At 40.3% G+C, this 23,911-nt stretch overlaps 2 protein-coding genes across 5 annotated transcripts in view; both read left to right on the forward strand.

The window, feature by feature from the left end:
• nedd4a (NEDD4 E3 ubiquitin protein ligase a) overlaps positions 1 to 13,310 on the forward strand; it is a 34,295-nt gene extending 20,985 nt beyond the window's left edge. For 2 of the 4 annotated variants that reach the window (XM_075461401.1, XM_075461372.1), the window contains 19 exons: positions 1,098 to 1,262; positions 1,438 to 1,521; positions 1,686 to 1,805; positions 2,819 to 3,043; positions 3,333 to 3,410; positions 3,560 to 3,614; positions 3,722 to 3,780; positions 3,862 to 3,927; positions 4,017 to 4,246; positions 6,545 to 6,666; positions 6,762 to 6,832; positions 6,910 to 7,005; positions 7,094 to 7,167; positions 7,264 to 7,324; positions 7,434 to 7,493; positions 7,593 to 7,700; positions 7,826 to 7,922; positions 8,208 to 8,280; positions 10,018 to 13,310. In XM_075461401.1, the coding sequence (XP_075317516.1) occupies positions 1,098 to 1,262; positions 1,438 to 1,521; positions 1,686 to 1,805; positions 2,819 to 3,043; positions 3,333 to 3,410; positions 3,560 to 3,614; positions 3,722 to 3,780; positions 3,862 to 3,927; positions 4,017 to 4,246; positions 6,545 to 6,666; positions 6,762 to 6,832; positions 6,910 to 7,005; positions 7,094 to 7,167; positions 7,264 to 7,324; positions 7,434 to 7,493; positions 7,593 to 7,700; positions 7,826 to 7,922; positions 8,208 to 8,280; positions 10,018 to 10,120 (1,947 nt within the window). In that variant the 3' untranslated portion in view covers positions 10,121 to 13,310. The remainder of the gene's footprint in view (positions 1 to 1,097; positions 1,263 to 1,437; positions 1,522 to 1,685; positions 1,806 to 2,818; positions 3,044 to 3,332; positions 3,411 to 3,559; positions 3,615 to 3,721; positions 3,781 to 3,861; positions 3,928 to 4,016; positions 4,247 to 6,544; positions 6,667 to 6,761; positions 6,833 to 6,909; positions 7,006 to 7,093; positions 7,168 to 7,263; positions 7,325 to 7,433; positions 7,494 to 7,592; positions 7,701 to 7,825; positions 7,923 to 8,207; positions 8,281 to 10,017) is intronic. The other 2 variants (XM_075461381.1, XM_075461391.1) reach the window with 2 other exon arrangements.
• Positions 13,311 to 18,340: 5,030 nt separating this feature from the next.
• Positions 18,341 to 23,911, forward strand: part of prtga (protogenin homolog a (Gallus gallus)) — a 28,853-nt gene continuing 23,282 nt past the window's right edge. The window contains exons 1-2 of the mRNA XM_075461412.1: positions 18,341 to 18,422; positions 19,804 to 20,106. Coding sequence (XP_075317527.1) covers positions 18,356 to 18,422; positions 19,804 to 20,106 — 370 coding nt within the window. The 5' untranslated portion in view covers positions 18,341 to 18,355. The remainder of the gene's footprint in view (positions 18,423 to 19,803; positions 20,107 to 23,911) is intronic.

Here is a 23,911-nt window from a genome sequence, read left to right on the forward strand (position 1 = left end):
AGGTGTTTCATCCGTCCCGCATGTGTTTCAAACGTCCCGACTAGGCGGAGCGGGGTGAAGTTGGTTTTATATTTGACATTCGCCTATTTTCCGGCTTTGTAATTGTAATAGCGTCACGAAAACCGCACCAATTAGCCTCAGGATGGTATTAACATTTACAGAAAACTAAGACTAACATACCACAGGCTTTATCAACTCACCAAAGTAAGCAAGTCTGGCGAAAGATCAGAGTAACCGCGCCGAATATACTTCTAAGTGAACTACGGCAGCCGGAGCGCTTAGGGACCATCGCAAAAGTGCAACGCCTTTTTTTGTTCTCACTGGATATTCAACCAATGAACACCAAACCACTTCTAATGGGTTTGTGAACTCACTATAAAGCTTTCACAGCCTTTTAGTTTCCAGAAAAATCATTTTAGGTAGAACATTTACTCAGTGTGCATAGTTAATTCCATTTTAGACTTTTATTTTTGTAATAGCTCTCTTGTTTTTAAAGATATCAAAACCAAACCACTTCTGATGTGTTCCTGAACTCATTGTGTACTTCCCACACCCTTTGTTATCAAGGAAAACCTTTTCAAGTTTCTCAAAAAGGCATAAGTATTCACTGTATATGATCCATTCATATTTTTCATGAAGTTTAGTTTTAACCTGTAAATATTTTCTATTAAAATTGTTATCATTGGGTTTTAATGACAAGATGAGGTTTCCTTATAAGCCCACAAGGGTTTCTGACATCTCCAGCACACATTCCTTTTTTGTTTTTAATTTGTTGTGTTTTATTGTGTATTTTTTTATATATATTTGAATGAATGTGTGCAAATCAATCGAATAAAATAAAATCTGCAGTCGCACAAATTTACGCCGCGTGAATTTACCCCCCCCCCCCCCATATAGTTTCCAAAAATTCTGTGGGAAACACTGAGTAGAAATATGTTAGTGTCGTGTTGGCAGTTTGTTTCTACGGGCAAATAATTTGATTAATGTGGCTTAAGAATGTGGAAAAAAAAGTGTTCACAACACCGGTTAAATGGCTGTCAACATCTCTAAACAAACTAGCTCTTAACCTTAGAGTCTCCTCTCACTTTACTCTCCAGAGCTGGGAGATAATCACAGATGATGAATCCACCTTGTGTCACAGTAATAACCAGCTCACATCCCGTTCATCCCAGGAGCCTCCAGAGTTCCACTCATTCTGCGACGAGCTCAGAAACGTTTACGTTTCACGGCCCTCGGCTAGAGAGCAGCGCAGCTCGCAGACGGTGAGTCATTACCTGAGAAGTAAGAGGTTCCTGTTACTGAAAGTCAGAGGACAAGGGTCATAAACGGATGAATGTGAGCCATGAGCTTCCATTAACAAAAGTGGAAAATACTGCATATACATTAATGACCAAGTGATCATTGGTGGTATCTGCTGATTTGTCTCCTGTGCTGTAGAATCATGTGAGTAATTCAAGCCATTCCAGTCGCAGAGAAAGTGCCCGAATGTCAGCCGTAGAGGAACATCCTGTTAATCCTTTGGTGAGTATTTCCGTCTCGCAGGTTTTAACAAACCTGTCTTGCATCATGCACTAAAAACATCAGTGTTCTAGATATTATGAAAATGTAAACCTGTGTTTCTTTGTTAGATATCTTGTACTCCCACTTGTAATCTGACAATTGAACTTAAAATTGTCATCCAATAGTTGCTTCCGACCTCAGCTGGGTTACCTCCAGGTTGGGAGGAAAAGCGTGACAGCAAAGGAAGACGCTACTTTGTAAACCACAACACCAGAACCACCACCTGGGTACGACCTATAATTCAGGTGGGCTTCAGTGGGCTTACTTACTGACATCGATGTACAATGACGCTCCTCACGAACCTTGAACTCCTTTTTTTGTGATAAACTTATTAAATGGCACAATGACGTGTTCTTGGTTTGTAGTTATGGTTACTGATCTGATAGAGGTGCCCAGTAAATATTTTTTTTAAATATATTGTCTTCCTTAAAGCAGCATGACAGGATGTGGTGTACAAACCTATAAATTCTATAAACTTACAGGTTCAAACATCATAACATGTCAGCGTGAAATAGCTGATGTTTTAGAGACACACCCAAACAGATAGAATAGAATAGAAAAATACTTTATTCATCCCCCAGTGGGGAAAATTCAAATTGGTCAAGTAGCTCAAAAAATTTTAAATATTTGCAATGATTGTATATTAGAACAATAATAATAAAAATAATAATAGTAATAATAAATGACTAAATAGATAACTGTGAGAAGAACATGTCAGCAGTCACTGTTAAAAAGCCTTATGGCTGTGGGGACAAAGGACCTCCTGAACCTCTCAGTCCTGCAGCGCAGAGAGATGAGCCTCTCACTGCAGCTGCTCCTCTGTCCTGCCAGGATGCTGTGGAGAGGATGTTTATCGTTCTCCAAAACAGAATATAATTCCCAGATACACAATATGTGTAATTTTAAGCTGAGCATTTAGCCGATACAGAGAGTAATGTAACATAATATATTCATGTGTGGGGGGGTGTTTACACAAACACAGAAAATGTGCCAATTAAGTCCCAAAAAGTACGTCTGTAATACATTTACATGTACAAGTACTTGTATACTACCAGAATGTTGTTTTTGGCATACCTGTTACGTATAAAGTATACTTGAAACTTACTTGAGAATCCATAAATAAGATGAAATTAAGGTACATTCTTTCTCGTTAAAGGACTTGTTGCAAAAACTTTTATTAACACTAGTCCCTTTATGCATCTATTAAGTGTTTATACTAAGCATCTAACGCCTTAATGGTGTATATTTTGTTGGACAGAGATCTTCAGAGGCGGCAGCAGCAGCAGCAACACAGAGTGGTGCTGGTCTGTCTCAAAGCCCCACACCATCACAACCGCCCGCCCCGCTTGAGGAGTCTCCTCAGCACACTCCAAGCCCCGACACGACACTCGAATCTGGCTCGATGCCCACTGGTTGGGAAGTTCGCTGTGCTCCGAATGGAAGGCCATTTTTCATCAATCACAACACAAAGACGACTACCTGGGTGAGACGAGGGCTTCAACCGCACAATTTTGTTCCAAGATTGTAACCACTCTGGTGGAGATGCAGATTCCTACAGGGCAGCTAGAGGCTGATTTGAAAAAACAAAAACAAACCTTAAAAACAAAGCTGTTTTTCTTTTTCACAACAAGAAAGGGTTTCCATTTTCTGTATCTTTTTCTAATTGAGAACTTGGTGGCAACGTACACAATATACAACAGTGTATGTCAGCAGCATTTCTCGTGTCAGTATTTCCTCTTTGAAACACGCCCTGTTTGTCTTTCTCTGAACAGGAAGATCCCAGGCTAAAGGTTCCTGTGCAGATGAGGAGGAGGGGCTCACTCGACCCGGCTGATCTGGGCCCTATGCCAGTAAGTCCATGCGAATATCAGCAAGAAAACAAGTGGAAGACATGTATCAACCTCAGGCATTTGGTGTTGGTTAAACATAATGTACATCATGTAATCAGAGCCAGCAGTACTAGCTATTTTAATCCAAATTATGTTTTCTTCCTTTCTAGCCTGGTTGGGAGGAAAGGGTCCACTCTGATGGGAGGGCATTTTTCATAGATCACAGTGCGTACGATTTTTACTCATTTAAACCAGACAGCACATGTTATACTTCCGCTATATTAATATATTTCCTTTTCATTGAATGGCGTCTGACATATTTTATTTCACAGACACCAGGACCACACAGTGGGATGATCCCAGATTACAGAACTCAGCTATAACCGGACCAGTGAGTATTGACCGTTTTTTCATCGACGTAGACCATAAGAGGGAGTTTTTGTCAACTAACACTGACATTTGTTGATTGTAGGCAGTGCCTTACTCTCGTGATTATAAACAGAAGTATGACTACTTCAGAAAGAAGCTGAAGAAGCCGGTGAGTGTCCTTGGACAGCAGTTTTAACAGAGATGACAGTCTCTTACCATTCTCGCAACGTCTCAAAACTGTATGTTTTCTTAACAAAGGCCGACATCCCAAACCGCTTTGAGATGAAGCTGAGACGAAACGCAATGCTGGAGGACTCCTACCGACGCATCCTCGGAGTAAAGAAGGCAGACCTGCTTAAGGCTCGACTGTGGGTGGAGTTTGAGGGAGAAAAAGGACTGGATTATGGTGGTCTGGCCAGAGAGTGGTTCTTCCTCATGTCCAAAGAGATGTTCAACCCATACTACGGACTGTTTGAGTACTCTGCCACGTGAGTCTAAACTCAAACTGTTGGTTTGAAACCTTTTTTTTCTTCATTTTCTACATTTCTTTTGTTTCCAATATACTTGTCCTTATTTGTTAATTGTTGATATTTGACTAAATCTTTGTATATAAGCCATATTCTACATCAAAGGCTTGTACACTGCTCTAGATATACTGCATCTTTGCTCATTTTGTGTAGACTTCATAGGTTTTTGGAAGCATTGAGTTTTAGTTACACAGTCTACATGTAAAGACTCTAATGGCTCATCTTGTTTGAATAATTAAATCTGTAAAGCAGTAAATACTATTTGTTGTTGTGAGGCAGTTCCATTAAAGTTTATGATGGCAGAAGAATCAAGCCTGAAGCCTGGCAAGACAGATTGGCATCCAGTACTGACAGCTACAGGCAGCTGTGAGTTATGAGGGCAGTCAGCAGGTGTGACGACAGGGATTTTCATGTGTAAAGACAGAGCTAGAGAAAGAAAAGAAGATCACTTATGAAAGCTTTTCTTGGATGTGGAGATTTTGCCTCTCGACTGGTTTTGTCAGGAGTTTGATTCATCAAGCTGATAGAAATGTATTGAACAAAGTGAAGAGTATTGAAGTATTGAATAGAGTGAAGTTCACGCACAAAGGGTGTATCCAGTCGTCTGCTAATTTATTTTCTTCCAGATGGCGCTAAGCAACAAAAACATCTGGCGGACGCATTGGGTTACTTGAGATGAGCAGACTCAGAGCTGTATCTCTTATACACCATAGGGCCACATGAAAGAAAGCACATCTAAGGATTTTTGTGACAAGGCATAGACTGAAAAAGTTCATTAACAGGGCTCTATGGTCGCACGTGCGACCTATTTTCTCAATGGTGCGACTAAAAAAAATCTGAGGTCGCACAGGTGCAACCACCCGTTTGAGGGGAAAAAAAAAAAAAAAAGTCTACGCGACTCTGAAAGTCTCCCTGTGGTTCAACAACAGACACACATTTAGACCCATATTGTGGTCTAAACCAATCAGAGATAGTGAAGGTTGGCCCGTGTACGTGTGTGTATGTTTGAACACGCGCATCCTGTAGGGAGACAGAGAGGTGATGAACCTCGGCCCATCAGATAAACAGTGGATGTGACCGCAGGTGATAAGATGAAAAGAACGATTGACAACTTTTTCGTTAAGTTAAGGCCTGAAAATAACCACAACCAATGCTCTGACACGGAGCCATCAACCTCCCACGTTATGTCAGGCCCTGGTCCGGAGCTAGCATCAGATAATGAGCCACATACGATCGACTCCAAGCCAGAACCAACTGAAATTAAAAGGGGTAAAGTGTATACATTTCCAAGAGAGTGGCTTGACCAGTTTACCTGTCTAAAATACAGTAAAGCCGATAACATAATGCACTGCATTTACTGTAAAGTGTGGCAATAGTGCATTTGTGACTGGTTCTAATAGATTTCAAATTGAAACTGAAAAAGCACAACGCATCTATGAAACACATTACCTGCTCAGAGTCCCCTCTCCCCGCTGCCTTTCAGCGGCAGGCAGCAGCAAACAGATCACCGGACGAGGCCGAGATGATAATCAAGTTTAACGTTGCCGACCATATTGCAAAAGTTCCCTTCACTAAGTTCAAGTCCGAAATAATTCTTCACAAGAAAAATGGCTTGAACATAAACCCGACGTACAGCAATGATGTCGTGTGCACGCAATTTATAGGAGTCATCGCAGATACATTGGAAAAAAAAGACGTCTGTGCTAATTGCGAACAGTGAGTACATGGCATTGCTGATCGTTCAGGAATCCGAGGGGCATGTGACTGCAATGGAGGATAGTCCATAAGACATTGAGCCATGAGATGTTCAGTTTGAAGCCCTTAAAACACTTGCAATTTTAATTTAGATTTTCTTTTTATTTAATTTGTCTTGAGATGTTTTAAGTTTAAATTTCAGGCCAGTGAAGCATTTTAAGCAGCAACACTTTTTCAGTAAGTTTCAGTAAGTAGATAGTAAGTTAAGTTCAGTAAGTTTGTAGAATTGTGCTTCAAAAAAAAGAACTTTATTTTGACCAGATTGCTAGTTAATCGTTTACAAGTCAATATTGTAGCGATTTTAAAAATAAAAAAGTGAAACTGTAAAACTGCGGTGTTAAATGCAATGCGTTTGAAAATTTGGGTGCACCTAACTTTTGTGCTGGTGCACCTGAGAAAAAAAGTTGGGCGCACCAGTGCAACCAGTGCAAAAAGTTAGTCTAGAGCCCCGATTAATTAAACAGTCGCCTCTTTGGGCTTTTAATGATCTGATTTGTTTTGCAGAGACAACTACACGCTACAGATTAATCCTAACTCAGGTTTATGTAACGAGGACCACCTGACCTACTTTAAGTTTATCGGTCGTGTGGCTGGCATGGCTGTGTTTCACGGCAAACTCCTCGATGGTGAGTCCCACCACTTTATAAAACTAAACACCATTTATTTACAGCTTTAAAGATGTGAATAGAATTCAGTTTTTAACTTTTTCTGTTCTTCAAAGCTTTCTTCATTCGACCTTTCTACAAAATGATGCTGCAGAAGCCGATCACCCTGCAGGACATGGAGTCTGTTGTGAGTATCAGTGAAATTAGAGGTTCAGTGTTCAGATGAACCGTTTCATGATATAAACGTGTTATTATTTATTTTAGGATAGTGAGTACTTCAACTCCCTGAAGTGGATTTTGGATAATGACCCAACAGACTTGGATCTGAGGTTCACCATTGATGAAGAGCTGTTTGGACAGGTTTCTAAGCTTTCTCTGAACATTTAATATGCGACTGTGTGTGGCTTTCTGTGCACCTGACATGCCATGTGTTATTCTTCCTGTTCAGACTCACCAGCATGAGCTGAAGCCGGACGGTGCGGAGATCATCATCACCAATGAAAACAAAAAGGAATATATCGAGTAAGAAGAGCAAACCTCACTTGAAAATCCCACTTTTTATCATCTTTGGAGTGTTTATTGTGGTTTGATGTTAATCTTCTGTTTTGTATCTGACAGCCTGGTGATGCAGTGGAGGTTTGTGAACAGAATACAGAAGCAGATGACGGCTTTCAAAGAGGTAACAGTCTGTTTTTTTTTAACTCTTTTTTATATGGTTTAATAACGCTCATACAGCTCTTAAAGGCCTTAAATAAGAAATGCAAATGTGGGACATTTTTCTGCTTTAGGGATTCTTTGAGCTGATTCCACAAGATCTGATCAAGATCTTTGACGAGAATGAGCTTGAGGTGAGTTTTTTCAGTTTATCTGTTAAGCAGGGATCAAAATTCAGATCTGAAAAGAGAACGATATCAATCAGGCTAACTGCTTTGTTTTTGCCTCCCCAGCTGCTCATGTGTGGTCTTGGAGACGTGGATGTGAATGACTGGAGGCAGAACACTAAGTACAAGAATAGCTACTGTGCTGACCACGTGGTTATCCTCTGGTTTTGGAAAGTAAGACGACTTTTAGTCAAGACACGTTCTGTGGCATGGACTTCTCTGTTTGTTTCTGTCCTTCAAGAGGAGCTTCTGAGTTAGTTATTTTGCTGTGTTATTGTCATTGTTTCATATTATTGTAGACTGTGCTGCTGATGGATGCAGAAAAGCGAATCCGGCTCTTACAGTTTGTGACGGGGACATCCAGGGTGCCGATGAATGGCTTTGCTGAACTCTACGGTGAGATCATGTACTCTGATCTTATAATTATTTGCTGCATTGTTGCTGTATAATGTCACATCTATGTAATAATTAACGTTTCACATTCTTCTGTTCACTAAGATCATTATTATCAGCCTTTTCTTGTTTTTTATGTCCAAACAAATGACAATCTCTGCCTTGTTCTTTCCCTCAACACTCTGTATTATTGTCTTCATCTTACAGGCAGCTTGACGTTTTCTTGTTTCTTGGAAATCAGCTCCAGCTTAGATAACTTTTTCCATGAACAACGCTTTTGTTTTCCAGGGTCTAACGGACCGCAGTTGTTTACCATCGAGCAATGGGGCACAAGTGATAAACTTCCCAGAGCCCACACATGGTGAGTGCTTCATCGTGGTTATACTTCCCCGTTGTTTACACGATGAAGAAATGGATACAGAAATGTGAAAAGGAGATGGAATTAAATTTGCTTGGGGACATGCAGAGGCGAAGAATATTCAAAGGGGAAATAAAATGTAAATAAACACTTCTTCAAATGAAGAAATCTGCAAGGATTCAATTGAAAAATGAAAATAAAGATACAAAGCGGAATTTGTTTAAAAATGAAATGAACAGAATGCAAAGCAAAAAACAACTGACAAATAAATACGTTGAAAATTGAAAATAGATCAAAAATAGATGTTTAAAGAAATGATCAAATACGTAAATGAAATTTAGAAGTTAAAGAAATAAACTGTCAAATTCATCTAGCTGCTTTCTCTCTCCTGGGACGCCGTCAGTAAACACTAGTATTATCACACTGCCTCAATATGTCTCACAGATGAGGCTGTAGCTTCAGACCACGAGCTGCTCAAAGCCTTCTCCATACTTTTATCTTCCCATCATTCTGGTACAGGTCAGTCTCCGTTTTAAACTGTATTTGTTCTGTTGGAATGTTTTTCTTTATTGTGGAAAACATCCCGAGAGGAACAACATGAAAAGGCCTAGAACACAGCCGTGGTGGATGTTGCATATCTCATCATTTTTGTACATACACCTGCAGTTATCCACCCATGCTGTCATCCAGGCCTTTTCGTGTTCCCAAGCTCACCAGCACACCAGCTGTGGATTTGTCTAATCCTGATGTTCCTGCCATCTCTTGTATGGATTTGTTTGTTTTTTTCGCTGCCTACTGATGGCTGGTTTCACTTGTAGTGAGAACAGTCTTACCTCGTGTCATGTGTTAAAGGCAACATTTTCCAAATACAAATGCCACACTTGAAATCAGCACCACACCTTTTTTCCCCTAAACTGTTAAAGAAAGTATGACAGAAAACAGTGAAACAGCTTTTAAATCAGTTGTCTTGATATAACTTCCCTCATAAAGGAGGTTCAACGTATTAAAGAGCTATTCAGCTCAGCTCAGCCTTAGAGTGACCATCAAATGAGAAGCTAATTAAAAAGGACTTGCTAAAGATACCGTCTCATAGTGTCAGTGGGTGGAAGCCTTCTCGCTTTGCTGGTCTTTCCTATAGTGGACATAAGTAGTTGCTTAAGGCAACATCTGCTGGCGCTCCAGCAGTAAGTCAAATTTAGGTACAAATGGAAGAATTGGCCTGATTGATAACTTCAAAATTAAGAGGGTAAAGGCTGTTAGGAGTGTTAAATGAAGGAGAACAGAAGCCAAACAAAGGTAGCCATCTATGCTTTGATATAGTGTTTTGCACACCTTCATCACTGTGTCAGTGTTAGTGGAAGCACATACTGTAAATGAGCTTGGCGAGCTGTAGAAGCAGGGTGTTCGCTCACTATTTCCAGATTTTTCTTTTGATTTAAGGAATGTGTACAAAGCCTTGTTGTCCACATCCTACACACAATGTAAAGAAAAATCAATTCATTTATTTTTTCTAATGTAACAGGCTTGGTCATTTATTCTCTCAGTGAGAATGCACTTTGACCGGCACTGTTCTCTAGTGGCTGGATGTTGTCATAGCTCACTCACTCCACTGCTGAGCTGAACACCATCATCAGCCCCGGCGACACATCTCAGTGATGTCGATTCTTTCAAACAGTATTTTTGTGACTACAGCTTGAATGTGATTGTAACCCTGATTGTCTTCACTTCACTCGCCCAAAGCTTCAACCGACTGGACCTTCCTCCCTACGAGTCCTTCGAGGAGCTGAAGGAGAAACTTCATATCGCTATTGAGAATGCGCAAGGCTTCGACGGGGTGGATTAGTGTGTTCACAGGGAAACGACTCAAAGCCAGGCAGAGGGATGTGGTGAGACAACAAGCTGTGCCTCCGACTCGGTTCTTAACCTGCCAGCTGTGTGACAGATGAAGGAAAGTCACACAACCTTCACTTTGGTCCTCTGTTGGGAACGCATGAAGAACAAACAATAAATCTGGAGAAACAGAGGTATATTCGTGCCACTCCACGTGTTCTCAAGTTTACAAAGCAGGTTTCCTTGTTATTTGATTCTACATTATAAGTCGCTCAAAGGTGTATTTGCTCTTATTTGTTCTGCTAAAATTGTTAAATATTATAAAGAATTGATTCTGTGAACTGACATGAAAACTTACTGTGAATGAATGCTGTTGAGTTTGTGACAGAAACATCTAACCTTAAAGGACATTAATTTGGTTTGAATCAGAATGGCTTTGTGTGCGTCCTTCCTCTTCAGACCCTCGTGAGACTCTGGTGGTTGTTATCTTTAGAAACTTCTCGCTTTTGGTCTTCACTATATAGCTAAACATTACAGGTGTAAAGAGGGCGGGGGTTGTAATAATCAAACCTCTTAAAACAAAGTCGATTCCTAAGAACCTTGAATAATATAACTGTCATATTAACTTTAAAATCCACGTATGTATACTTATGGATTTAAAAAAATTTGGGATGATTTACTGAATTAATTAATTCAAACAGAATTTTTTTTATTACTAAATTGTGTCCTAAATGTGTTACCTTGCATATACTGAGTGGTATCTCAGGGATTAGGGGTATTTCTGTGCACAGTCACTGTTTTAATGCCTGCAAAAGACACCTGAAACCTCCAGCACAGAAAACGCAAGGTTGCTGTCGCATAGTTGAAAGTTATGCAAACAAACTACTAACATGATGTCTCTCCCAAACATATAGACACACAGACGGCTGCAGCCCGTCAAAACACTCTTAAGACACAAATTAATTTTCCATACTCGGCTAATCCTGTTCAGGGTTGCAGATGCTCAAAAACAGACATTTACAAACAGTAACAAGCAAACGTAGGTCCTTAATAATCCTCAATGCGTAGATTCAAGTGTTACAACAAGACAGTTACGTGACATTAGATAAATATAACCAGTTAAAGATAGCAGATAATGTAGATTTGATATAGTATGAAGTGAGCAGTGTAGCACTACTATTAATGGCCTTTAAATACTATAAGCTGTGGTGTGAACAAGTTAAATTATGACGGTACGCTAATTATCCCCACAATCTGGTTTGAATAGAATTACAGTTTGTAATGTTGTTGATGTACAGACCAGCGACCAATGTGGGATCTACGTATACATGTCTGTGGTGTCAGCCACTGACAGTTACAAGCTAACAAACAAAATTAGAAAAGAAGCAAACTACAATTATTCTGCAGGGATCTTTGGGGCAGAGTTGACTCTACATCTGAGTCTCCCCGATGTCTCTTCTTTAGCTGAAAGTAGGATTTCTGCAGACCAACGTGGCTTACAGCATCCGCATCAAACATCTTGATTCATGTTACTCTTTAGACGGTTAATTGATCAATGAATCAGAGCAAGAATTTGTTCTTCCAGGCCCCGCCCACCCCTCAGAATTTATACTTTTTATAGATGTAGGAAAACAAATTAGTGGTCATTATAGAACATTTTTACATGCTTTGTCTGGAGGGCAACCGCTACCACTTCATTTTCAAAGTCATCCCAGATAAGGTGCATTTTAAAAAAAAAAATTGTTTTTTTTCATTTGTATTTTCCGTATTTTACATTTTTCATTCCAGTAATTTAGACACACTGATGCAGTAGATGTGAAATTCATGGACCTCCCAAGCATTTAAAGCAGAAAATTAGCAGATTACTTACACATTTAAGCGACTTAGACTAATTGTATCAATGTCTAAACAGCTAAGGTAGTGATTTACCAATACCAGGACCAGTAAAAGACTAAATTAATTATACTGTACTATACTGTATCTGTGTAGTCCGCAGATAAGAAGTAACTGCATGCAGTGTTACTGTGCTGAAATATTATGTATACTTGTACATATTGGCTCATGATATCTGAATATCACTTGATTTTTGAGTTTCGCTGATATTAGACAAATGTATTGTATATGCAAATATAACTTTGAGCTCTACAAACTCGTAAAGCATTTGTCACTGAAACTGTTATGAACTGTCATTATGCTGCCACTCAGCATCCTGTTTTGCTCTTCACGCGTGATCAATAGCTCCTCTTACTTGAGTTCTTGTTCTGTGTACCAGAAAACCTGAATGAATTTATATTCATCTTGTATTTCCTGGGTTTTAGCTTTGCATAGATGTTATAAAGCTATTCTTACACAGTTTATGTCTAGTAGCTTTGCTGCCTGTTTGCCAGTTAAAATCATGTTTTTTTTTTTTTTCTTCTACTCATCAGGGGCGTTTACTGCAGCACAGTGCTCTATTTTAAGAGCGCGCTTTTAACGATTGTTCCTTTTCTTTTTGTTCGTTCTCAAAATGTGTACAGATTATTGTTTTCAAAATGAAAAGTCGCGCGTGATACCTTTTTCAGAAGGACACTGAACAAAAGCGGTGGCTTTAACATTTTCTGACAGGGAAACGTGTTTACACTAGCTGCCATGTTTACAGGTTGGCGAGAAAGGAAAAGATGGGCTAGTTTCTTGTCTCTGACAACACTCTTTTCTACTTATGCTTTTATAAAGTGAAGCACTTTGTTAATATTTGATGAGTCTTACTTCTAAACTGTCTGAATCTTTGCCAATCTATCACCTGTGGACTGCTTAAATTGCTCTTTTTAAAACATGATCCTATGCTTTGAGTGCACGTGTTAAAATGTTTACATGTGAACCTTGCTAAAAACAACAACTAAAAAAAAATGAACACATTCTCTTCTTTCCCTTCTATTTAAAGATGAAATATCAGGGCCTTCTTTTGTAATGTGTCGTAGAATCCAACTGTCTTATTGATGTTCTGATCTCTGAATTATGTGTATTGTCCACTGAACACAACACTTTACTCTGATCTATCAAATCTTGTTGTCATAACACCTATAAGTGCATTACAACATCGGCGTACATGGGTCATATGTGCAGCAGTTTAAAGGTAGAATTGAGCTGTTAAATTCTGATTTGACACCTACAGCGCGCCAAACTGAATATAAGATATATTGGAAAAATAAACGGATATAAAACAATGATGCTGTGTCTCCATGTCTAACTTTCAGTTTTATCCAGCAGACTTTTCTATTCATTCTCACGACAGTAAACGTTGTAGAACACATTAGCGGTGATGCAAATATGTCTTCCTTGGAAATAAAACCAGACAGATTTCTTTAACTCTCGAGTGTCATAACCGACTACTCCATTTACTGCTGTTCTGGTTCTACTAGGGGTGGGGAGATGTATTTTAGGACAAGCACAAGATGAAGCAGCGCAAAGAAATCTCCAGATGTCTGGGTTTACTCACGATGACACGCAGATATGTATCTTAAGAAAGATGAAGTAGCTTTAGTATGTCTGAATGCAGAATGGGGAGAGTCGGTCTGTACAATGTGAGTTTCCAGCAGAAAAAGCCTTTTTATTTTTATTTTTTGGTTTTGATGGTCATATAAAGAGTTTGTAGAACTGATACTAAGCAGGATTTTTGGAATTTTGTTGTTTTTCTGAAATGGACTCTGTTTTAGTGATTGTGTCACATTATTTTGTAAACTAGATGTTTTGTCTTTTAAAGAAATCTTTCTCTGAAAAGATGTTACATCCCAATGTAACATCTTTTCACACCACATCTTTGGGTAGATGTATTACTCGTGATATATGATTGCGCACATTTTTCCAGCGGAGGGAGCTAAAGTACACAGCATCTTCCAGATGGGGCAACACTAAATTCTTAGCTGATATCTTAGAAACAAGTCCGGCTTGATTCAAACATGTTGGCAGTGAAACCTTTTTTTTTTTTTTTTCTAGTTTCCTGTCCATCTTTTACGGCTTTAAGCGAAGGATTTATGTATAACCTCCTCTCACTAAATAACTAACTGGTTCGTGTGTAGGTTACTGTTAGCTTCTAACAACAGCAGCACACACAGAGGACTCCTCGACATCTTTGGAGCTGAAACCTTTTGTGTGGCTCAGCTGAAAAGTCACAGTCCCAATTTCCCCACAACCTCCCCATTGGGGCACTAAAAGTCCCTTCCCTCCTCAGAGGTCAGTGGAAAAGGTCATGCACGATTCAGGCCAGCCTTTCGGACACTTCTGGGGTCAGTGGGGATGGGCATGCGTGTATGGAGGAAAACACTGTCCTCAACCAATGGCAGAAGGTCTTGGGAAAGCTGGCTCCCCTTTACCAACAACCTTACCAACATGCAAAACGTGATAATGACTTATACAGCATTGATCCGGCCTCAGAGCTTGACCTGAGTTCAAATGCAGTCTGATCATCCCTCACCCACCGCCGTATTGGCAGGTGCCCAAACTGGAGTCTTGATTAATTGAACACTCAGGGGAGAGCCTAACTGACCATGAATGAGGTCAGGCTGAGACTTTCTCACGTTATGTAAGAGAGGTGCTCGACACCAAAACTCCAGCTAATATCAATTATGTGGTTCTGTAAGACAGTACAAGTATTGCAAAGCAGTGGTGTAGTGTGGGGTGGGCAGTGCTATACGTACTATACCCACTTTTTTTCTGTAATCATAGACTACACCCTCTTCTAATTCTCTTATTCTGAACATCACATTCACTGGTATGCTGCATGCCAACTTTTCACTTTCCTTAGAGGGTAAAGACATGACCTGCTTGTCTCTGCCTCTCACTGGCCAGCTCTGGCTGTCTTTGGATGAGTTCTGTTGGGTTTATGCTTTAGATTCAGGGCACTAATTTCACCCTGAAGCTTACTCCCTAATGTCACGCAACATTAGACATGCAACATTGTGCTAATGGTGCGGGCTCATTTTTTGGTCAACTAAACATGTCACTATATTTCACTGTTTATAACACGGGACGGCAACAACAAGCAAACAGATTATTAGTTGTTTGTGTGTCTGTGTGTGTGTGTGTGTGTGTGTGTGTGTGTGTGTCTGAGAGAGGTTACAGTGGCAGCAAATTAATAATTTTTTTAAATATTATAGAATAGTTTATATTTATTCATTCATTGGGTTAGTTAGTTAGTTGAATTTTTCCATAAAACCTTTAAGCTATTCTTGTAAATTTGAATATTTCCAGTGTTGAAACGGGTAACAGATCCTACATTTAGTCCTAAAAGACTCGTTGATTTGTTTGAATAGTTGAGTGAGACTTATTTTCTGACCAGAATTTGTTGCTGCCAATCCAAAGCTAATCGTGTTCAGAAATGAAACGACACCGAAGATCAAATATTTTCTTCTATTTGGATCAACTTTGTAATGTTCTGGAACAAACTGCGGGCTTTTTGAGACATAACAACTGAAATTCAGAGCAGAAGCTCTGTATCACTGAGTACATCTACCTTAAACTTTCAAGTCAAACATCCTATCTTACAAGTAGTTAAGACAGCAGCACAGTTGTACATACATATATACATATTATAAGCATTTTATAAGCATTAACCCTTTAAAACGGAGTCCATTTTTCTCTGAGACTGAATCAGCACTTTCTATCTTTTCTTCCTATTGAATATCACAGCTGGGCGGCGGTCCGGCCGCTGAACAAAGGTTCACAGACGGACGAAGGGGGAGGCCCACCGGGGGCAGGGGTTTTGACGTCTCTCCACAATAGGTGATGGACATCGGATCAATATCGACATTGACACAGCAGCTGTCCTGCTCCTATCAGTGCTTGTTTGTAATTGCAGGTCGCACTTTTAAAGGACAAACTCATTTCCATGAGCATGCCCCCCCCGCAGTTGGTTGAGACCATTTGGTGGGAAGTTGGTTGCTGATACCGGAGGATCTGCCCTCATCAATACATCTGATTTGTATTGATGAGGAAAAGAAAAATGCTCCTGCTGTGAAGGGACTGGAAATAAAAGTTATTCATGCAAAACTTGAACCATAAACACTCCAGCGAAGTGTTGTTACTGAGGCTGCTGAGGTGGGTGTGTCAAGTAAGATTACTCAACTTTAACTCGATGACATTTGTTTGTACATGAAAACTTTAACTCGGGTAACTACCTTCAAATAAATCTCACTGAACCGTCTGTTTCATGTCATTTCGGCTGTGCTGTGTGTAACAGTGGAAGGGCACTATTCTGACAAACAGTGAATTCATAATGAACTTGAAAAATTAGCTCAAATTCTTATTGTTCAAACTACATGGGAAGAAGATCTTCATTCAATGTCTATTCAGTCGAATTCGATGTTGCTTTCTGTGGGAGAGCACATAATTGACATTGCTCGAAATATGGGAGAGCAGGGCCTTGACGTTGCTCGAAGCATTCTCAGCATGTCTTGATGGTGGTCGAACCATATATTGTTCAAGGTAAGGATGAACAATCTAGACAATGACGAAGTTGTAGCAGCATTCTCAAACAGCAGGCGTCAGATAGAGATTAGGTTTGGGCCACATACACACAGAATGATGGAGAAGAGTATAAGAGGTGGTAACAAGCTGAGATCATTGGGAATTTCCGTGCATGCTGAAATGTACATGTCTCGGTGACGGTCTGTTCAATAAATTCCCTGCAGAGGCTGCAAAGGTGAGTCCGACTACTCTTTTCTCCACAACATTTCAAGCTTTCCTCAGCAACTGAGTACATTTTTCCATGTTCTCCTCGTGATGTCTATGAACAAGCCAGCAAAGATTTTTTTGTTCCATTTTCTACCAGCCGGTCAAACAAAAAAATATATTTCCGTGTACGCTTTATCAAACTAAAAGGGGACAAATAATGTGCCAATCTTGACAAAGTCGTTGTGAATGCATCGAGGTAACGAGCTCCCATCCACACAAAGATCCAACATCTTGTCTGTTTGGAGGTTCTTCAGGGGATCATAGGAGTGAAAAGAGACTTTAACCGATGCAAGAAGAGTACAACAGTAAACTGCACTTGAGTGAAGGGGGACCTCTTGATCGTAAAATGTATGTACATTCACAGAAAACTTCAAAATCAGTTATGATAGTGCATGTAAAGGCCCGTCCATCCTTACAGGGTGTGCACAAGTTGCACATCATTGTGAGACTTTGTGAGCTCTTTCAACCATCACACGGCACCTGAGCTACCGTTACGACGGAGACCCAGCTCCTCATTTAGTGCTGCAGTGACCCTCAGCATAAGAAAAAGGAGTACGGCGCAAACTGCCTCATTTGTGAATGAACTCACAACCATGAGAGGACCACGAGAGGTCCCATTGTAATGTAAGTACAAAAGTAGGATTTCCCATGTTTGATCCTCTGCACTCCACTACGTACGAATCTGCTGGAACGATGTGTTTATTCTGTCATAGATTAATGCTGATGCAAAGCTGAAACACTTGTCTGATAGAACAAAAAAGCCATTAAAAACTTCCACGACGATCACCTGAGTAATTTTGAATGCAGTGTCAAAATGTCTCACGCTTCCAGCCTTTTTGTATCTGCAAAATCCAATGATTGGGCTGTCTGTTGGTCAAAGCAAGTACAGTCCAACAAACAGTCAGAACTGAGAAAACATTCAGCACGTTGATCTGTGGTGCCACGAGATGTAGCCAGTAAGGGATGGCTGGGCTCCATCTCCATGGATTACAACCCTAAATGACTGCTTTTACATTAACATGGGCATATTAATCACCAAATGATGTAGCGTGTAAAAGCATAAAGGTCTCCTGTGAGTTATCTCAGTGCTGCTTCCTTATCATATATGCACATTTTTTGCTGAAGTAACACTTTTTTTATTGAACAACAGAAAACTTCTGCTTTGCTGTATTGTACTTTGACTAAATAATGCTTAGAAACACTAATTTTAAGACTACCCTTTAGTGGGTGTTTGTTGGCATAAACAGGACATAAACATTCACTTTTTATATTCAATGCTTGTCAAAACAATGGCCCAAAAGTAGTTTTATAGAGTAAGTGTGCTGCCTAAAGGTGTCCTGTGTGTGTCCTGCCAGGAGATGGCGCTGGACACTTCGCTCCATGTTGACCCACCGAGGTGTTTAATTGACTCTGTCCATCCCAGAGGAGGGAAACTGCGCTCCTGCATCTCTGACCGCTCGTGCTCCTCGTCAGTAGCGTTGCGGATCATGTGGAGGACACAACCATGAGAGTAGCTAGCATGCGTGGACAATTCATATAAATGGCGCCTGTCCAAAGGAAATTATACCAGCGTTTGCTGCTCTTTGTCATTTTTCTTCCTATCTCAGGTGAGAAGCATTCAAAACTTTGTATTTTGAGTTGAAACACGGTTAAGTGCGGTGTGTCAGTGAGCGGTCCTATCTGCGTCCGTCTGTGGAGGCTGAACAGTAGCTGAGTGCTTTAACTTTAAGTTTAAAGAGCTGATGGTTAGTGTCAATGGTTATCCAACTGTCTCCAAACTGTGTTTTATCGCCGAATTTGTCCATTTTCACTGCTAAATTTGCTGATAAATGCATTTGAACTACATAAACACTTTAAAGTATCAAATAACTGAGAGGTACTAAGTCAGTAAACTGTACAGTTTTATCAATTCAGCTGTCAGGTACCGTCCAAACTTTGACATGTTGCCCTCAGTTGTTCAGCTACATTGTTTGCTATCAAATATATTGAATAGTCAATGGGAATAATAGTTTTTTAGAAGTATAGTTTTACTTGTTATTTCAATTTAACCAGCTGTAGTCAGTGAAATTTAAGTGAGAGCTGTTTTCAGATTTTTTTTATCAGTTTAACACTGCTCAAAGTCTCAATAAGCTAACTAGGAAAGGTTAGAGTGGGGCATTATGAGTTGAATACATATCTACATAACATGTACTTTGAATATCTTGATTACATACGAGTGAAATTACAGCATTTATGCTATATCTATAGCTACTGTGGCTTCGTGATGCTCTAAAAAGGGTGAAATTAAGGGTCACCGACCAGTCCAACAAATATAATCACCAACACAAAACCAACAGGTGTTTTTTTTATTATCATACATGTTAATAAAATAACCGCACTGTGGAAACGCTTTATGCATGGTCTGCTCCTTTGGAGGCTTTGGACTGAGTCATAATGCAGACATAATGTGATAGGATGAAAACATAGTCGGATGTTACTCCATTAACCCTTGCTGAGAGGGAAGTCCATGCTTGGAGTTCAGGATTAAGTTTCCATGTAAACTAAGGGGACTAAGAGGATAGTCTGTTTCACCTTGAGCTGGTGACTTTATAGCTTTGAGTAAGTGGAGCAGAAAGACTTTATGGAGCTGCAGTGTGACACTGTACTGAACAGCGGGGCCTCCAGCTGGCAGCAATCCTAGCCTGTTACAGTAAATGTGATATAGTAGCTGAAATTGTGCTTTAATCTGTGTCGCATTTGGATCCGCTGTCACTGATAGTACCCACTTATGTTATACTGTGCCATAGCCCTTAATAAATGTAATTACTGACTCCGGAAGAAAAAAAAGAATGCAGGCTGGTGTGTAAATGCTTTCAATTCTTTGTGGGACTCCTGGGTGTGAGCCTTGCTTCTCAGCCCTAACAGAAGGCCTCATGCAGATAACCGCCTTCACCTCTTGTGTGCTTTTCTCACTGTTCTCTTTTGTCTTTTTTTTTTTTTTGTCCACAGGTGTTTTTTGCTTTAGTGAGTTATTTTTCATCAAAGAGCCCCACGATGTCACTGTCATGCGGAAAGAAGCGGTTATTTTGGACTGTCAGGCCCACGGAGAGGCCCCCATTGACATGACGTGGCTCAAGAATGGAGTAAAATTAGTGGAGAATGAGCGGGTGTACCTGCTCTCCAATGGCTCCCTTTATATTTCAGAGGTGGAGAGCAGAAGAGGAGACAAATCAGATGAAGGGTGCTATCAGTGCCTTGCTCAGAACAAGTATGGAACAATCCTGAGCCAGAAAGCCCGTCTTACAATCGCAAGTGAGTATCTGGAGTATGCTGGAGTTGCCTGGACAATGAAAAGTGTTGAGGACATGCTATGTATAACGTATTCAAGTTTGGGTATATGAAATATTCTATGTGGTGGCTATTATTACTTTTAAAAGATTTCTAAGCAACATTCACATCTAAAAGCATGGATTGTTCAATTATATGTTTACTTGGACTCATATCTGTTGTGTTTTTAGCTGCTCAGTCATGCACTCAGAGCAGCTTTGGTGGTGGTAGGAAGAGGAACAATTCTTCAAAGTTAGAGCTTAAAAAAGATGTTGTTTGGATGGAGGGGGGGGGGGGAGGGGGGGGGGGGGGCTATTGGTGTGTTAATGAAGGAGCAGGAGATTTGAAAGGTTAGGAGCTGTCCAGGAAACTAGCCCTCCGATGCTAAAGAGCAGATGACCCCTATTCACAGGCCTGGGCTTTCATGTTATTGCACCCTGATCGCTTGAGGAATTGTTCTTTAGGAATGCCTTCCCCTTCAGTGCAGAGCGAGTTGGCCTCGTATTTTAAGGGGGAAGGTAGGGAAGCTTCAGGCTGAGTTGGTCTTTCGGGACCTCATATCATCTCCTCCCACCACCAGCCATGCATCTTGCTGTGGCATTTTTTATAGATTGCATGTTGACCATTCTACCCTGCCAGCAATGCATTCCCAACTGTGCCTAAAAAACACAGTTTTAACGTCCTATCCAAGATACTTACATTTGACTTTGTCAAGCAAATCCAGCTGTTACAAATATAGGTTTTATATATACAAATAGTTTGATTTGAATCACTTCTCTGTATAAGGAATAATAACAGTAGCATAGCATATAAACTGCAATCAGCGAGAGTCTCGTAATAAATGACATGAATGCAGCAGAACTGAACTACATGCAGTGCTCACTTGTGGAGCTGGTACCTAAAGTACATGTAGTTTTATTAATTGATCAAGTAGTTTACCTGCTTTATAGCTTGAAGTAAAGAGGTGATAAAGGCTGCCAGTAAGCTTTACTAGTTTGTTTTAAAATGGCACTTAGAACTGCTAGAAGGTCTATCTGGAAGCTCATAAAATTTTCACATACCTGAGAAATGCCCAGTTGAAGGACACAACTGACGTAGCAGTGGGGGTTGTCACAAGTGGTATGCACACACACACATACACACACACATACACAAATGTGAATTGCTGTTTCCCAGTACTGTGGCTTTACCCTGAGTGTCTAAATGACCAAACTTTATTGCAGGCCTTCCCAGGTCACGAGGGATTGGAGGCTTTGCACACAATTGTTTTCTGCCTCACTAGTGAAAGAGTGAAAAGCTTTTCACTCTGACCGTTTTTTGTCCCCTTTGCCTCCCATGCTCACAAAAGAAAAGGTATTCTTTGGGGGCAGTTGTTTGTCCTGAAATCAGTGGACAGAATAGCTGGACTTGGTCACCACAGCAAAGCCAATTGCATTCACTGTGAAAGTTAAACATTAGTAAGTCTATATTTTGACTGAAAAGTCTTGTGGGCGTGTTTTATGTAGAAATCTTGTGTGGTGTGTTCAGAAAACATGATCAGTTTTTGTCAACTGGAGAAATTTTGTTTATTGTGAACATTTTGATCCACGTGGTCTGGTGACCGGAGGTCTTTTAACATGTTAGCACCTCACTTGGAAGATTGATGGTATAACTTGTGGGGAGCCTCACTGCCTGCTTTCATGACATGGTTTATGTCTCGGGTGCTGGAGTTATGCTCTGTGGGAGATTTTTAACCCACAGAGGTGAGATGGGATTTGGCCTTGATGAAAGGGAATGTGACACCTGGGCTTCATCTTGTGACTTTAGACAACAGACTTCAGATTGATGGGGATATTGGTACATAGATTTGCCTCCTGAGTAGGCGCCCCTTTTATTGGCCTCTTGCTCCTTGTGACAACAGGTACACAAGGCGAGGAAACATAGGAACATGTCAGATTTCTGTAAACCAACTTAATTCTTGTCAGGTTTCACTAATCTAATCTAGATGGCTTCACTTACTGTATGTTGACTGCGAAAGCCTCAGACCAGTTCATGGTGGTAATGCTTTTCACAGGGTTATTGATTTGGTAGAAAGTGAAATCAGGGGTCTTGCCTGGAGACAAAATACCAAATTCAATGTATGGCAACATGAAGACAGGAGGGGTTGCTGCTGGCCACCGCTGAATGTAACTGAGGGCAAACTTTAAAAAGTTCACAAAAGAACTATGTGTAATGTTGGTCTTATACATTTGCCCAGTGAGGTATCAGCATTTTGGATCAGAACCTCTTATGTGGATGTGGGAGGTAAATGATGGCAGGTGTTCATTAGTGCAGCGTCTGTGAGTGCAAAGGTGCTTATTGTTCAGGTATTTGGTCAACTTTAGGAACTGTATTCTGATGTCTAATAAGATTTCTGGCAATATAAAGCTTTTTGCTGCAGAAAAAAAACTAACAAAACAGGATTATCCAGCAAAATAATTATCAGTGCGTCATGATGGTGTCCAAGAGTAAAGTTTTGGTTAGCTTTTTTGTTTGCTGTGGTTGAGAGTGAGGTCAGTCCCACAAATGCTGTTGTTCTTCAAGCGATACATGTGTGATTTTTATTTATTTATTTTGCATTTAAAGATTACAGCAGACAAAGCTTTAAAGAAAGTATGTGAACGAGCTGTTGCAGCTGATGTTTTATGTCCTTCGTGTGTCCATAGGCAGGCAGGTCCGGACCACTACTTTAAGTTGCTAAGGAATGCATCTGACTTGCACTGGTTTGGCACAATTAGAAGCTCCAATACGGCTAAAGCAAACCTTGCACAGTGTGAACTGCGATGCGAATGAATGAAATGCCCTTAAGTGAGACAACTCAAAGCCTGGAATCTTGTTTTTCTCCTCCGCTGGATATGAAAGGTTACCATGGTTCCCCTGAACGGCAGGCCCAGAGGTCAAAGGTTGCTTTAAACTGCTCAATAGATGGAGGGCAGTGAGAAAGAGAACGGGACTTAAATCTTTCGTAAAATAATGACAAATAGTTATCTAACTTTTTCTGTTGCCTTGCTGGTCATCAATGAATCTACTTTTATTGTTAGATTTTTTTTTCTTATCATGCATTATTTTTGCCATCTTATTTGTATAATAAAACATGAATAATAATTAAACTTTGTTTAAAAACAGAATGCAGGTACACAGATTGACTTTCTTAACTCTCATCTGATATGCAGGTTAAAGACAATGATGCCTCTGTCTGTGAGTGGAGGGTTGCTGTTGAGTGATTAGAAAACTTTGTGGCAGAGATAAGGACCTGGAGGAGGGGGATGAACGCTCTTTCTAACACTGCTCCCCCACTGCCCGTCCCGAGCTTTGAGAGGTCACACTGCTCATGGGAATAGTTCTTTGTTTAGCCAGGCCAGTGGTCACTTGAGTGTCCTGCAGCCTGTGTTGAGCAGCAGCACATCTGCCAACCAGCCAGTGATTGATTTGTGGGCTTTTAAGCTTTGCATTCTTCTTTTTGCTTATCAGCCCTCCCTCCATCTTTTTTTTTTTTTTTTGAGCATTTTTTTAATGTTCGGTGTTGAACATTGTAAACAACTCATCGTTCAATGAAACGGTGAAGGTTTTTCAGTAGAACTGGTGGAATGAGCAAAACCAGAATCGTGAATTTGTGAAAGCGAGGAATCGGAGTCATAAGACGTGTCGAAGGAAAAGTTCTGAAGGTTGATTCGATGAGCTGAAAGCCATCAATTCAGCATTCGGCCTGCAGGATCAGAAGAGAATGATCAATTTTAATGTCTCTCAGCAAAGATTGGACCCTTGGGGGTGG

Source organism: Odontesthes bonariensis, chromosome 1 (assembly GCF_027942865.1).
Source record: "Odontesthes bonariensis isolate fOdoBon6 chromosome 1, fOdoBon6.hap1, whole genome shotgun sequence".
Classification (NCBI taxonomy): Eukaryota; Metazoa; Chordata; class Actinopteri; order Atheriniformes; family Atherinopsidae; genus Odontesthes; species Odontesthes bonariensis.